At 36.7% G+C, this 13425-nt stretch overlaps 8 protein-coding genes across 8 annotated transcripts; 2 read left to right on the top strand and 6 right to left on the bottom strand.

Annotated features, from left to right (window-relative positions):
• Window positions 1–1727: 1727 nt before the first annotated feature.
• Window positions 1728–3781, bottom strand: B0P05DRAFT_516129 (kinase-like domain-containing protein). The gene is made up of 5 exons (XM_051575695.1): window positions 3555–3781; window positions 3412–3508; window positions 3260–3349; window positions 2547–3215; window positions 1728–2495 (listed from the first exon to the last, which is right to left on the bottom strand). The coding sequence occupies exons 1-5, from the start codon at window positions 3740–3742 to the stop codon at window positions 1815–1817; spliced, it is 1725 nt and encodes a 574-aa protein (XP_051431361.1). The 5' UTR covers window positions 3743–3781; the 3' UTR covers window positions 1728–1814.
• A 332-nt stretch (window positions 3782–4113) lies between these two features.
• Window positions 4114–4493, bottom strand: B0P05DRAFT_477302 (HIT-like domain-containing protein; the record flags this gene model as incomplete). The annotated part of the gene is made up of 3 exons (XM_051574958.1): window positions 4114–4193; window positions 4242–4359; window positions 4407–4493. The coding sequence occupies 3 exons, from the start codon at window positions 4491–4493 to the stop codon at window positions 4114–4116; spliced, it is 285 nt and encodes a 94-aa protein (XP_051431362.1).
• A 91-nt stretch (window positions 4494–4584) lies between these two features.
• B0P05DRAFT_640393 (putative zinc finger protein) lies at window positions 4585–5044 on the bottom strand. Its single transcript, XM_051583744.1, has 4 exons — window positions 4986–5044; window positions 4853–4928; window positions 4740–4802; window positions 4585–4689 (listed from the first exon to the last, which is right to left on the bottom strand). Exons 1-4 carry the CDS (start codon window positions 5015–5017, stop codon window positions 4639–4641), a joined length of 222 nt encoding a protein of 73 aa, XP_051431363.1. The 5' UTR covers window positions 5018–5044; the 3' UTR covers window positions 4585–4638.
• Window positions 5045–5115: 71 nt separating this feature from the next.
• Window positions 5116–6267, bottom strand: B0P05DRAFT_581189 (mitochondrial import inner membrane translocase subunit Tim54; the record flags this gene model as incomplete). Its single annotated transcript, XM_051582082.1, has 3 exons — window positions 5116–5919; window positions 5962–6051; window positions 6097–6267. 3 exons carry the CDS (start codon window positions 6265–6267, stop codon window positions 5116–5118), a joined length of 1065 nt encoding a protein of 354 aa, XP_051431364.1.
• Window positions 6268–6452: 185 nt separating this feature from the next.
• Window positions 6453–7810, top strand: B0P05DRAFT_556380 (PLC-like phosphodiesterase). The gene is made up of 5 exons (XM_051579897.1): window positions 6453–6491; window positions 6548–6684; window positions 6735–6842; window positions 6893–7125; window positions 7195–7810. Exons 2-5 carry the CDS (start codon window positions 6654–6656, stop codon window positions 7738–7740), a joined length of 918 nt encoding a protein of 305 aa, XP_051431365.1. The 5' UTR covers window positions 6453–6491; window positions 6548–6653; the 3' UTR covers window positions 7741–7810.
• Window positions 7811–8562: 752 nt separating this feature from the next.
• B0P05DRAFT_477245 (uncharacterized protein) lies at window positions 8563–8961 on the bottom strand (the record flags this gene model as incomplete). Its single annotated transcript, XM_051574955.1, has 1 exon — window positions 8563–8961. A coding segment is annotated over one exon (399 nt), but the record flags the coding sequence as incomplete, so codon positions are not given.
• Window positions 8962–9372: 411 nt separating this feature from the next.
• B0P05DRAFT_556383 (uncharacterized protein) lies at window positions 9373–9621 on the bottom strand. The gene has a single exon (XM_051579898.1). The coding sequence runs from the start codon at window positions 9606–9608 to the stop codon at window positions 9393–9395; it is 216 nt and encodes a 71-aa protein (XP_051431367.1). The 5' UTR covers window positions 9609–9621; the 3' UTR covers window positions 9373–9392.
• Window positions 9622–11650: 2029 nt separating this feature from the next.
• B0P05DRAFT_556388 (uncharacterized protein) lies at window positions 11651–13009 on the top strand. The gene is made up of 2 exons (XM_051579899.1): window positions 11651–12112; window positions 12164–13009. Exons 1-2 carry the CDS (start codon window positions 11826–11828, stop codon window positions 12936–12938), a joined length of 1062 nt encoding a protein of 353 aa, XP_051431368.1. The 5' UTR covers window positions 11651–11825; the 3' UTR covers window positions 12939–13009.
• The last annotated feature ends 416 nt before the right edge of the window (window positions 13010–13425 follow it).

Genomic DNA, 13425 nt, shown 5'->3' on the forward strand with positions numbered 1-13425 from the left:
CCGCAGACGATCTAAAGCCAGCAATATATTTAGGCTTTCTTCTTATTCAGTCAATTGCTCAACGACGGAATTTTCTCAAAGCCCTGTTTGTCAAGATTCAGTCTCATTTCCATATGCATTCGGGTAGATCGCTTTCGTGTGTAGGACGTGCCACCGTCACCAACACGTTGATCCTATCTAAATGCAGGAACTTATGTCGAGCCATTCCTTTCAGTACACAGGAGCTGTCTCGTATTCGATCATTGGCAAGCCAATTTTTGAATAGATAGATTTTCCCTCGAATAGCTTGGTCAACATGGATATTTCCGAAAGACAAGGATGGATTGGGTATCTTGGACCCTCTGCTACAGAGAGACGCACTTTTTTTTCGCTGGACCTTTTCTTTGCTTTTGAATCGTTCTTCAACACATTGGCTGAAAATTATTCGACTTCATATGCATAATGTCACAGGGGTCTCGCATGTACAAGTTCCTTTGCTCTTCCCATCTACAAGAAAATTTATAAATCGATCCAATGGCGCCACTAATAAAGTCAGTACGATTCAACTGCTCTATGCGTCTATAGATAGACTTCCTAGAAATTTTGATACTATGGAGTTCAATCCAGCAGTTTGTATGGTACTAATAATCTCCATGGTCATGCATTATACGAATGTTCAACGACCTTTTTTGCCTCCTGCTATGCGTCAAATCCAAGATAATGACCTCATGATATACGATTATTTTTGCCAAGGTTATTCTTTGAAAGCTCCTTCAAAATACTCCCGAAGAGTTGCAAGCAATTCAACAGAGGTTAGTTCGTGGTTTAGCAAGAAGGACTATAGGTGTCGCTCCCTTTTTTCAACGCCATTTATCAATATCTTCTACCTCCAATGCCATCTCTTCAGATATACATGCAGGATTCAGCTTTGCCTCTTTTCTGCTTTGCTGTTTTATCTACCAAGAGACAAAGCGATGGGATCAGCTCTAAGGTATATCAAATGACTTGCTTGGAGTCTTATCCTGCCCCTTCCACCCTGTCAACCATTTCCTCTACTTTTTGGGATTCATTTTGGACATTGTCCCTTACCGCCGTTGTGCAAAATGTGGTGTATCGATATATAAACTATAAGCTGCTTACAAAGATACGTATGAATCGTTTCTTGTCTAAACGATTTCCAACTCCTTTATGCCAAATTTGTGATCTTTATACTGAAAATGACAACCATATGCTCTTTTTATACCTTCCAAAAATGCATTTTTGGAAAGAGCTTATATTTGAGTTTTTATGGCCAACCACTACTGTTGATGATATCATACAAGCAATCTGATATATGAGCTTTCATTCCATTCGTTATACTCAGAATAGTGAGTAAGATGCTCAAGAAATAGTATTCCAAGGCATGGGTCACATTTGGAAAGCCCATTGGAATACTATCTTCATTGAAATTCCGTTTAACCCAACTCTACTTCTTTCATCCACTTGTGCTTCTCTCAATTCTCTGATTGACGAGAAACACTTACACAAAGGTTTATAATTAATTATCCTATGCATTCTCCCTTTGTATCTCTTAGAATTGCGACCACCTCTGGAAAAACTTTAGTCATAGTCTACGTGGAGCAAAAAATAGAACCCTTTAAAAAATAGGCAAGATATCAAACTAATATGGCTTGTCTTTATGGTACAGTTTTTGTAGCTATAATTGCCCTCATTTAAACTATTCTATTTTCATCTGGCAAACAAACAAGTGCTGGCTTACGTAGCTTATTGAGAACCAATAAAAATAAGGTTTGAGTTAGTAAATAATCACCTGAAGTTATTGTAACAAATATTTATTATTCGTCATGTACAAGCGGCACATTTTTTCTTCTACCAAGCAATGTAGCATTATTAATGTTTAGTTCAAAGCCGGATTTTGGCTTTTGATTTACCACATGTGGACTATCAAATAAACGTTTCTTTTGTGTTGGCGGTTGATCAGCCTTTAGTCCTCCTGCTAGTTTCCGAATAAGTGTACTCTTTCTTTTGTCTTCAACATGAGTATCATTCAGTGCCTTACTAAGTGACTCAATCTGACGCTCGTGATGTTTTTCATCATCATTTGAAGAAGATGACGCAGTAGAATCAGAGCTAATATCGTCTTTGGATAAGTCTTCTTCTTCACTATCTGATAAAGAAGGTCCATTTAGCATTTGAAATCGCATTTGTTGTTCGTGCAAATTTAACTTCTTGTTTTCTTTACGTTTAGCTCGTTCTTCTCCCATGCGGTGTACTGCATAGGATACATCAAATGCTTCTTTCATAGAAGCAATGCCAGATAAAAACGCATCTTTTCTTTTGCTGGAGCGCGGAATACTCTGTGGCGATGAAGGCACCATTGACACAGTTTCAGCTGCAACGGATGTAGTGGTAGATGCGGGAACTAATAGATCCGGTGAATCAATTCTCTTTTCTTTTTGTTCTTGTGTTGTTGATGAAATGATCTGAGACACAGGAGCAGAAGACATAGGAGTATCCTGAAAAGTGTGTCAGCATAGAAAAAAAGGAGTTTAAATAGGTCTACTTGCCTGTCGAAGCATCCAAGGATGCGACAAAAACTGATCAATCGTATATCTTTTTTTTGGATTTACATCTAACAAATGGCGTACTAAATGCTTAGCATCCACTGAGATATGATCCCACCAAGGACTTAAGAACACATATTGACCTTTAGCTACTTTTTGGGTAAGTGTGGCAATACTTTCGTCATAGAACGGGGGAAATCCGCACAACATAGTGTAAAGCACACACCCTAGTGCCCACATGTCTACAGATTTTGAATACCTTTCATCTCTAACGATTTCAGGCGCAGTGTAACCTACAGTGCCACAAGGCGTCATGGTATGTTTATCCCAGACTACCTTAGAAAGACCAAAATCAGCAATCTTGACTTTACCAATACCACCACCACCTAGACCATAGACAAATTCGCCTTCATCTTCTTTTGGCTCATCTTCATTCTCAGGCTGGGTTGGTAAAGGACTTGTCTTTCGTTCCATGAAAGGAATTGATTCAAATAAAATATTTTCTGGCTTAATATCTCGGTGCACAACGCCACGTTCTTCATGCAAGTATCGTATACCTTCAGCTACTTGTCGAATGCAATGACGAGCAAGGTCTTCACTGAAATAAGTAAGCTGTACAATCTGATGAAAGATTTCACCACCATTCATTAATTCAAGCACTAAAAAGTAATACTATAAAAAATGTCAGTATGCATATATAAATATCTGAAACATACATCGCTTGTTTCGATAAATGCAAGCATTTTAATAATGGACGGATGGTTCAAAGTGCGCATAATTTGTACCTCTTTTAGCACACTTGCTTTCTACATATAAAAAATTTTCATTGTTATACAAAAAAGGAGGAAAACGAAACCCGTGATGATACCTGAATTTGATTCAATTCGAACTTTCTAACTATTTTTATAGCGACGTGCTGACCAGATTTTTTGTCCATGGCTTTATAGACATTAGAAAAGGCACCCCTAATGTATGCTTAATGATGTGGGAGAACGATAAGTAGTTACATACTCGCCCAATTTCTTTAATAGCTGGTATTGAGACAGCCCTTCATAATTAGGTAATTTTGATTTTGCAATGTTTTCTTCTTGAACAATACGCTCAGCAGTTTGCTTTGTATGTGCTTTACGTTGTTCCGGATTGCTTGTGAGCTTATTGTGATTGTTGCTGCGAAATAGGTTCTTTAGTTGATGAAACATAAAAGAAAAAGAAGAAGAAATGTATTATTATTGAGAAAGAAAATAGTCTAAATATAATAATAATAAAAAAGGTTAACTTTATATAGCTTTTTTTTCTGTCCCTTGACTTTGAGTTTCTCTCCGCTTTTCTACATGCAAATGATATCATAAGTCAGAATTATACTGGACTCATGCCCTGCCTAAGTCGATCAAACACGGTACTTGCATCAGCGTACCAAGGATATCCAATTCTATATTTAAAGCTTCTTGGCTTATTTTTAAACGGTAGCCCAATCACATGCATATGTAAATGGTCAACACTATTGAAGGGTGGAACATGAAATCCGAGACTTTTTTTTTCTGTAAGTGTGTGATATATTTTACATTTTACTTTACCGTGTTTGAGATGTGTTGTCGGGATTGAAACCATTTTCTTTTAATAGTCGCCTGCCTAATTCAATCATTTGCTGCACTGGCATTTACATTTAATACCTGTATGTTTACATTCAATTTTACCTACATAAAGGTATATCGCCCTGACCTAAATCTTTGACTGTTTTGATGTGGTTCTTTGGTATGACAAGTAAATGAAGTTGTGCTGAAGGTGAACGATCTTGAAAGGCTACAAGATCTTCTGTCTACTGAAATAATGAACATTATTGATACACATAATGTAGTTATATACCTCGGTTACCCATCGTTCTCCAACTGCTTCTTTAATATGGCAGAACGGACATACACGTGTGTCTCTTTTACCAAGGCAACAAAACATGATAAATTTCGGAATGGGAAAAAAGGGGAAAAGTGATCTTTACCTGCTTCAATCACCATATTTTTTTAATACTCCGTTCACCATCATAAAGTCAGGGATTAATGTTTTTTTATTGTAATAATTTTGTATATGGAAAGCCTATATATTATTTAACAAAATCGCTCTCTGGAGGAACAGGATCCTTGGGATGCTTAGCCTATGAGGGAGCATGAGTAATTCCGGACATTTATGGGTTATAAACCTTACTTCCATATGTTGTTTCAAAAGGTTATAGTTGGCAAGTGCAATGAAGCATTTGGCACATTTGATCTATATACGGAGAGTGAGATAAATTTACTTTATATAGTTCTCTTTTGTACCTGAAGACCAGCAGCACGAGCATTTAATTGAGAACCATTACTCTTACGCTTGGCAGCTTCCTTTTGTGCTTTTTGTCTAGATATTGAATTGTCTCGGTCAATTATATATAGCACTTCTCACCATATTTCTAACCTGGCTTGTTCCTTTTGTGCACCACGAGCCATTTGAAATAAGAAAAGGAGAAAAAAAAGAGGGAAGAGAGAGAGAGAGAAAAAGCGAGAACTTTTTTTTTTCGTTTGCGCAAAAAAACTCCGTCTATTTTTTATTCAGTGATATAGGTAGTAAGCTTATCAATGATCCTTTCATCAATTTCAATAGGTGGATCATTCTTTGCCAGTTCTTCTACTTCTTCGTCACCAATCCAGTACTTCTTTTCATGTTGACCCTTATCAGCATCCTGCTTTTCCACTGGGCGAGTTTGATTCAAGACAACAGCAACTACATAGTTGCCAATGTCATCAATTCTTTTATAGTCTGCATACCACATATATAATCTATAAGGAATATTTGACCAGCCAATAATGTTTACGTGTGGAATGTACATAACAGGTGAAAATTTAGATGGTAGCGAAAAGTGATCCACATCATTTGTTTGTAGTGTATTTTCTTCAAATTTATCTTGTTCTAATTTAATTTCTTCATCAAATTTACTTTCTTCAGATTTGTTTTCGTCACTCTTATTGCTTTCATCAGGCTTGACTTCTTCTGTCTTGGTTTCTTCAATGGTAAAAGGATCAGCATCACAGCCCTTGGATAATCCATTCAACACTTCACGGTAAGCATTTCTTCCAATAGCTAAAATGCCATCATATTCGTCCTTGTTGGCATCTTCTGTCGATGAAGAAGGCTTTTTCAGTACAGGAGATGGAAAAGGTTTACGGCTGTTGATCTTGGGTGCATTATCCATCACTGATCTATCCAAATCCTCTGCTGTTGTTGATTTCTCGGCCTCCTCTAATGCTTGACGACGAAATTGAATGATATCTTTCATAACAGAACTTTCAATTTGTCCAGCAGATTTGGCTTCTTTGACTTCATAGTCTACTGCTCCTGCAACAAGTACAGGCTACACACCATTAAATCTTTTGTAAATTATACAAGCACTTACTTTAACATATTCACGAAACCAATTTCTACTTTTTTCAAGACTATCTCCAGGGGGTGCTGAGATATAAACAAGTACTTTTCGAGGTGTTTCCTAAAATTGAATTCAGTTGACGACTCTATGTTTTAATAGACATACATGGATACCACAAGGTCTTTCTGCAAGAAAAGATACTCGTTGAGTAAGTCTCTTTCTTGACTCTTCAGCGTGTTTGTTACTAGTGTAGATAAGGCCACTAATAGCACCTGCTACACCGCTGAATATGAGTGTACCTTTAGAAGGTGCTTTTAAACCAAACGGCAAAGACATAAAGTGTAATATAGAAAGAAAAAGAAAAGAAGCTATGGTCTTGGGTCCTGCTGTCAAAAAGCAAAGTCACACTCTGATCCGGGAAATCAATTCAGGCACCGGACTTTCTTTCTCATCAAGTCTGATGATAGGAGATGGGACCCTCTTTCTTTAGAATCATATGATGATTTGTACATATGCTATACACAGCAAAAGGCTATTGGTGGATTTTTGTATGACTCTCAGTATGTATTGTTACTATTTAATTAAGAGCTTTTGATTCATCATGTACGGAAATTAGGGACGATTCAGAGAAAAAGAGTCTAATTTTTTTTTTTAGATTCAGATAGACCAAATAAATACCAAACTGAATTGTTTCTCTTTTTCTTTTCTTCTCTCTATTGAAAATGTCAGATAAAGAAAATTCACTAGATATTCGTAAATGATTGAACCTTGGATGTATGAATAAAGCTAAAAAAAAATGATAGGGTTGCCTGATGTGATTGCTCACCGTGGTTTCTCGGCAGCAAACCCTGAAAACACAATGATTTCATATGAAAATGCCATTGACGCAGGCACCATTGCTTTAGAAGGAGGTATGGTTATTATGATGGTATTCGTCCAAAACAATTAATGTGTTTGCTAGACATTAGACTTAGTAAAGATGATGAGATTGTAGTCATGCATGATTTGACCCTGAACAGAACCTCAACTGGTACTGGAGCAGTACGTGATCAAAATTGGCATGGTTATATAGATGGTCTCAAGACAAAAACTGAACCTGCTCAACCTATTCCTCGGTTTAATGATGTACTTGACATGCTTATTCGTCCCGAGATTAGTTCCAAAAAGGGATTTTATATGATTGTTGATATCAAGGTAAGTTGTAAAAAAAAAAAAAAAAAAAAAAAAAAAAAAAGAGTTATGAGACACTAAATCTTGTATTAGTTTGACAACCCTATTGAAATTCTAGATGTATTGAAAAAGTTGATTGATAGCTATATTGCAGACTATCCTGAACTGTATGACTTGCTAGTGATTGGTATTTGGAGTGTCGAGTTCTTGAAGAAGGCAAAAGCGTTGTTTCCAAAATTCAAGTTATGCTTTATTGGTATCTCTATCTCAGCTGCTCGCTCTCACTTTTTGGAGCATGTTGATTACTTGAGTTTACCCTTTGCTGGTTTGGCTACACACGATGGTCAATCGCTTATCAAGGAAATACATGCACAAAACAAGCGCGTGTTTACATGGACAATTAATGATCCATTACAGATGAAGACATGCGTTTTGTGGCAAGTAGATGGTGTTGTAGGCGATGATGTACCAGCTATGCTTGAAAATGTTCATCACATACCCAAATCAATTACAACAGACAGGGATTATCAAGAATATAAACAGACTGATACCTATCTGGCTTCTAAACGAACCCAACTCTATTATTATTTTGTTTCAAAAGCAATGGGCTTAGCAAGCTGGAAGTTTATTGGTGTTTAAAACGATTATTTATTTCAATAAAAAAGCTTAACGTGTGATTATACATAATGAAGCAAATGCTTAACAAAAACATTTGATCAAACAAGGGGAACTAAGGTAAGGAGGAAAGAGTGCGTGTAACTTTTATATGTTGAAACCCAATTTTTTAAAAGAGCGATTTGATCACTTTATGCAGCAGTGACAAAAGTATAGAGTTGAAGTAAACTTCCCAACATTCTAGCATTTTTTATAAGCAAACATCTTTCTGATTAAGGGGATCAAGCAGCTTGTAACGAGGCGTTTTGTTTGGATAAGCTTACCCATGTAAGAGAGACATCAGGCAAATAGATGCTTTGTTAGTGAAAACAGGCAACACTTCATACAAATCTCTTTTTTTTTCTTCGATAAGATGAAGGTAGCATAAATCCTGTTTATGCATACATAAATAATTTAAAGACCTAAGAACAATGTCTGTCGACATAAAGGGCACTTTTGGAGTTGATTTGGATCAAAAAAGGCAGCTTGTAAAAAATGGCCAAAAATCTCATAAAACTTTTTTTATTTTTTATTTTTTATTTTTTATTTTTTATTTTTTATTTTTTATTTTTTATTTTTATTTTTTATTTTTTATTTTTATTTTTTATTTTCTATTTTTTATTTTATTTTTTTTTTTTATTTATTTTTTTTATTTTATTTTTTTTTTTTTGTAGGGGAACTATGTTCCTGTTTTATTTAAAGTCCTAAAGATGTCATAATGAGTGATAATTGAGACTGGAGGGATATGATGTGCAATAAGAAAGAGAGAGGAAATGTGCATAAGTTTAACTAGTAAGGAAAGTGATTTCAGTCAAGAAGTATTAGTTCTTGTTCATCGGATTGTTTAGTCAGCAGGCGTTTGATTATGGAGAGTACAGCAGAAAAGGTGAAGGGTGTGAAATCAAAAACCAAACGCCAATGGCTGGACCATAGACCTTCCAATGTGCTAGCGCAGATTTGTTGTGTGGATAGGGTTGGAAATGCAGAATGACTGGAGCGACTGATGGTGGTACGGAGATTGAGGAGTTGTCGTAAGAGGTGAATTGAAGGAGCGGTAAGAGAAGGATCGATATATGTGGAGAGGATGTGACACCGGATTCTGTAATTGACTGGACAAAGAAAGTTGAAGTGGTCAAGTGTGTCAATGGTGTTGCGACGGAAGTAAGGACAGTGAATGCATTGAGGGCTAGTGATGAGCTTCGGTAGTTTTTGGTGTAGGTAGAAACGAGTATTGATGGTCTTGTGCAGAAAGCGGAACCAGATATTGCGGGAGCGACGTGTGATTTGAAGTGACCAAAAGGCTTTCCAATTAGGGACAATGTCAAAAGGTGAGGTGGGTGTAGGAATGTATTGGTGGAAGTAAGGCTTTATAACCAGAAATAGTGGGAGGTGCAGGTTTGAAAACTAATGGCGAGGAGACAGATTGAAAGTATGTAAGTGTGGTGACAAAGGATTGCAGGCAAGAAGGATGAAGGATATTGTAGGTGTTAAGGGGAGGTGTAATCATAGTAGATTCAAGGTGAGCGAGGACAAATGGTTTGAGAAATAGTTTTTGTTTGTGGATATGTTTCAAAATTTGAAGAGAGGGGGGGGGAAGATACGACGGTGTTGAGTCAATGTATTGCGTGTGCGGTATTTTATGGATAGAGATTGAGTATCGTGGATGAATAGATCGTGACCAATGAGGCGGGAGAGATCAGAGGGTTTGCGGAAAAGAGAATCAGGCGGTATGAAGGAAAGGAGAGAAGATGGACCAGAGGGTTGTGGGTAATGAATGAAAAGTTCAGAGACAAGAAGACGGAGACAGACTTGAAGAGGGGCTTGACAGGACTCGAAATTGTGTGGTAATGCATCGACGGCTTGAAATATGTTAGCAAAGTAATTGTGAATTAGGGCAGGAAGGTATAAACGACAAGAAGGGAACAGGAGAGACCGATGATATGTGGGGTGAGTGATAGATGTAAAAAAATAATGTACACTGAAATGAAGGACTGGAAGAGAAGGCTGGGTTAAGGAATGGAATGTAAGTATATTTGTATAGAGAATCAGTAAACCCAAAGACCTGATCTCTAGACAGAAGTTCATCACGCCTCCATCTCTGCATACATAGTTGCTTCTTCTTTGGTCTAATATCTACCCCTTGTCTGCAGCCAATCAGTAGTTGTATAAACATCAGCTATTGTCCCTAGCCTTTGATTACACAAGTTTTAGTGCAATGTTGTATCTAAACAGCGCCAAAGAAGCAAAATACTGAACAAACACAGTTACACGGTTGGAAGTCAAGACTCTTCCAGCTCTCTAGGCCAACTGAACAAGAATAAGGGGGAGGGGGGCTTCTTGAACAGTACGAACCTTATTTTGACAAGAGTGCAAAATAAAAGAGAAGGGTTAGAATAAAAATACCACATTCGGAAATGTGTGGCTTGGCCAATCAATCTGTTACCTTGGCTACTTTAAAAGGTGGCGTGAACAAATGATTTTTTTTATCAGATTTGTGATCAAGTTGCTCAACTATAATCAGTTGTGTAAACTCGCTTTGTGTATTCATTTCTTTGCATATCTAGAGGATAAATGTAAATAATAGAATTGAAAAAATTTAGGCTATTCTAATACAATAAAAACTGATGAAACTCATGGTGCTTGTTACTGTTAGCAGGATTATTACAAATTTTTAGTGCCATAAATTCCCATCAATGATAAAACAGGCCTTCTTCGCATTCATTACTTTTATTTTGCTTTGTTTTGTATAAAATAACTTCTACATCAAAGTAAATGTCATGTGAGATGTAGCCCTTAATGAACAAGAAAAATACTGCACTGTCCTATTGTCAAAATCCCAATTTTGTTACATATTTGACCATTTTGATTAGATCCACCAAACGGCCAAATCTGACTTTACTTGTTTTACAAACAGGCCAAACAAAGGACGACTAAAGCAATTTGGCTATTCTTTAGTAGCTTAATCATTATTTATCGCTGTAAGTGAATATCTTATCTCGATTATACTCCAGAAAATAATCAAAGATCAGTATGAGATGTTCTGCTCAAATTAGTGGCTCCTCCTGCTTCTTTGACACTATTTGTTTAAATACAAAGCTCTATAAGTTAAAGTACTAAATTTCCGATTCTCTCTACTCTCAACAACAACAACATTTGATGTGACGATTTTCCCTAATGTTTCAAGTAAGCTATCGGCCTTTTGAAATTTACGCATTGTATTACAGATTTTTTTTACAAGAGTCTCTTGCAACAAAACACAGCTCTGGAAAGAGTCAATGTCGACAAAGCAAAGATGGGTCCTCGTATTTGCTGGATCCATGGCTCTTGCTATACTTCTTCTACCAACGCGAAACGTGTTCTGTCTAAATACCTACTTGACTATACTTCTTCTTCCTCAGTAATATATCATACAAAAAAGTTTAAATCTTGTAAATAAAAATTGCGTGCTTATCAAAAATAATCACTGATTTAAATTTGTCACTAATGAACGATCCACTTCTTCTCCGTAGGAAGTCAGTGATGAAAGGTGTGTCAGTTAGGTAACTGGGCTCATTGTATCAAGCTTTGTAAATTAAATTAGCATAGTCTTTATATATAAAGAGCTTTTTATTGCTACAAATTAAGATATATAATAAGGGTGTGGATGTTGTTTTCTTTTTTCAATCAACTTAAGCAGTTTTAACTTTTAGCCTTATGGCACTAAGGGGGCCCAATCTATTAGTTTTGCAGTCAAAATTTACCGACTCGTAGTATATACTAAAATAAGCCTGCGACTATTCAATTGCATAATCGATACTAGGCGTACACCAAACGGAAAAATTATTCGCGCATTTCCGAAAAAAAGATGTGTGTACTTTTAAATCACACCACGCCATTTTTCTGTTGAATACGCTATTTTTTTTTCTGTGCGATTTATTTTTTAAAGTACGCACATCTTTTTTTCGGAAATGTGCGAATAATTTTTCCGTTTGTTGTACAAGAAACCGGACCAAATGCTTTGAATATGTCCATCCGTGACTGTAAGTAAATAATGTAAATGTTCTCATCAAAAGGAATCTGCCTTTATTTAAATGCTTCGCAACATTACTCCTCGTTTTCTCTCTCAAAAGCCTTTTAAGACATTCTTAAAGTCACATTCCATTCGAGCCATGTCTACACCCAATACGATGCGTGCTGTCTTTTTTAATGAACACGGTGGTGTTGATAAGTTAATTTATAAGGAAGACGTTCCAGTTCCTCAAATCAAAAATGACTCTGTTCTCGTCAAGAACCATTTTGTTGGTATCAACTACATTGACACCTACCATAGATCAGGTCTTTACAAGGTTCCTTTACCGTACACGCCTGGAAGAGAAGGGTAAGTCATGTCATTTGTGTGTATTGATATCATTCTCATGATTTTTTTTAGTGCTGGTGAAGTTGTTCAAGTAGGTTCCAATATCAAGGATTTCAAAGTAGGCGATAGAGTTGTCTATCTCTCTGGTTCTACTTATGCCGACTACACGGACGTACCCGCTGAAAATGTACTTAAATTAGTAGACGAAGTGAGTTATCAAGATGCTGCTGCTGTTGGTATTCAAGCCATCACAGCATGGACCATGGTCCGTGATGCCTACCCTATCAAAAAGGGTGATACGGTTTTGGTGCATGCTGCAGCTGGTGGTGTAGGTCTTTTGTTGTGTCAAATGGCTCATCATCTCGGTGCTACTGTCATCGGTACCGTCAGCTCCGAAGAAAAGGCCGAGCTTGCTCGTCAAAATGGCGCCACTCATACCATTATTTATACACGCGAGGATGTAGTTAAGCGAGTCAACGAGATTACCAATAACTTGGGCTGTCATGCTGTTTTAGATGGTGTCGGTAAGGCCACATTTGATGACTCGCTCGCTGTGACACGCCGTTTGGGTACCTTGGTCTCATTTGGTAATGCATCTGGATCTGTGCCTCCAATCTCTATCACTTGCTTGACACCCAAGAACATCAAGTTAATGAGACCTAGTCTTTTCGCATACTTGGCAACTCGCGAAGAAATTGTTAAATGGTTTGGCGAAGTATTGGATCTTTTGAGCAAGAAGATAATCAAATTGCACATCCATAAGTTGTATGAATTGAAGGATGCCAAGCAAGCACACACAGATATCGAAAGCAGAGGAACAACCGGTAAACTTTTAATAAAGCTTTAATTTGATTCCCTTCTTTTATTTTATTGAGGAAATAACTCTTTGTTAATAAATAGTCATTGTAGAAATAATCAGCTTTTGTATTTTTGATAAACTACCTTCCTACCCCTCAAATAGATTAGCTTCCAAGAAAAAAGTCCGCAAAATTAAGCAATCGTTTTTATTTTATTGTAAAGAAAAGGAGAAACAAAGCCAATTTATATGCATAAAAAAGACATAAACAGTAGCGATAGGAAGAAGAAGAAAAACAAGAATCCTCTTGTCTATTTTTTCTATACTTTAGATTCCCGGTGTTTTCATTTTGCAGAAAGTGTTTATATAAAAAAACAGAAATTGAAAAGGAACATGTGCTGATCGTTGTACGATTTCTTATGTCTGCTTCTAAAAAAAGCTCTTCCTCTTTCTCTCTGTCTTTTATCGTTTGACAAACTATTTAGCTAGACAATAAAACGTGCAAGCTTAAAGTAAAAGAGTCAACCGAGAATTATTA

The sequence above is a fragment of the Gilbertella persicaria genome, assembly GCF_025201335.1.
Source record: "Gilbertella persicaria strain CBS 190.32 chromosome Unknown B0P05scaffold_45, whole genome shotgun sequence".
Taxonomy (NCBI): domain Eukaryota; kingdom Fungi; phylum Mucoromycota; class Mucoromycetes; order Mucorales; family Choanephoraceae; genus Gilbertella; species Gilbertella persicaria.

Excerpts from the sequence above, each read along its gene's own strand:
- B0P05DRAFT_516129 (XM_051575695.1), bottom strand. The coding sequence starts at position 3,742 with ATGTTTCATCAACTAAAGAACCTATTTCGCAGCAACAATCACAATAAG. Across the intron at positions 3,509-3,554 it reads CTATTAAAGAAATTGGGCGA|GGGTGCCTTTTCTAATGTCT; the intron begins GTATGTAACTAC and ends AGCATACATTAG. Across the intron at positions 3,216-3,259 it reads CATTTATCGAAACAAGCGAT|TATTACTTTTTAGTGCTTGA; the intron begins GTATGTTTCAGA and ends CATTTTTTATAG.
- B0P05DRAFT_640393 (XM_051583744.1), bottom strand. The coding sequence starts at position 5,017 with ATGGCTCGTGGTGCACAAAAGGAACAAGCCAG. Across the intron at positions 4,803-4,852 it reads CTCGTGCTGCTGGTCTTCAG|ATCAAATGTGCCAAATGCTT; the intron begins GTACAAAAGAGA and ends CTCCGTATATAG. Across the intron at positions 4,690-4,739 it reads TTTTGAAACAACATATGGAA|GCTAAGCATCCCAAGGATCC; the intron begins GTAAGGTTTATA and ends GCTCCCTCATAG.
- B0P05DRAFT_556380 (XM_051579897.1), top strand. The coding sequence starts at position 6,654 with ATGTCAGATAAAGAAAATTCACTAGATATTC. Across the intron at positions 6,685-6,734 it reads AGAAAATTCACTAGATATTC|GGTTGCCTGATGTGATTGCT; the intron begins GTAAATGATTGA and ends AAAAAATGATAG. Across the intron at positions 7,126-7,194 it reads ATATGATTGTTGATATCAAG|TTTGACAACCCTATTGAAAT; the intron begins GTAAGTTGTAAA and ends ATCTTGTATTAG.
- B0P05DRAFT_556383 (XM_051579898.1), bottom strand. The coding sequence starts at position 9,608 with ATGCATTACCACACAATTTCGAGTCCTGTCAAGCCCCTCTTCAAGTCT.
- B0P05DRAFT_556388 (XM_051579899.1), top strand. The coding sequence starts at position 11,826 with ATGCTTCGCAACATTACTCCTCGTTTTCTCTCTCAAAAGCCTTTTAAG. Across the intron at positions 12,113-12,163 it reads TACACGCCTGGAAGAGAAGG|TGCTGGTGAAGTTGTTCAAG; the intron begins GTAAGTCATGTC and ends GATTTTTTTTAG.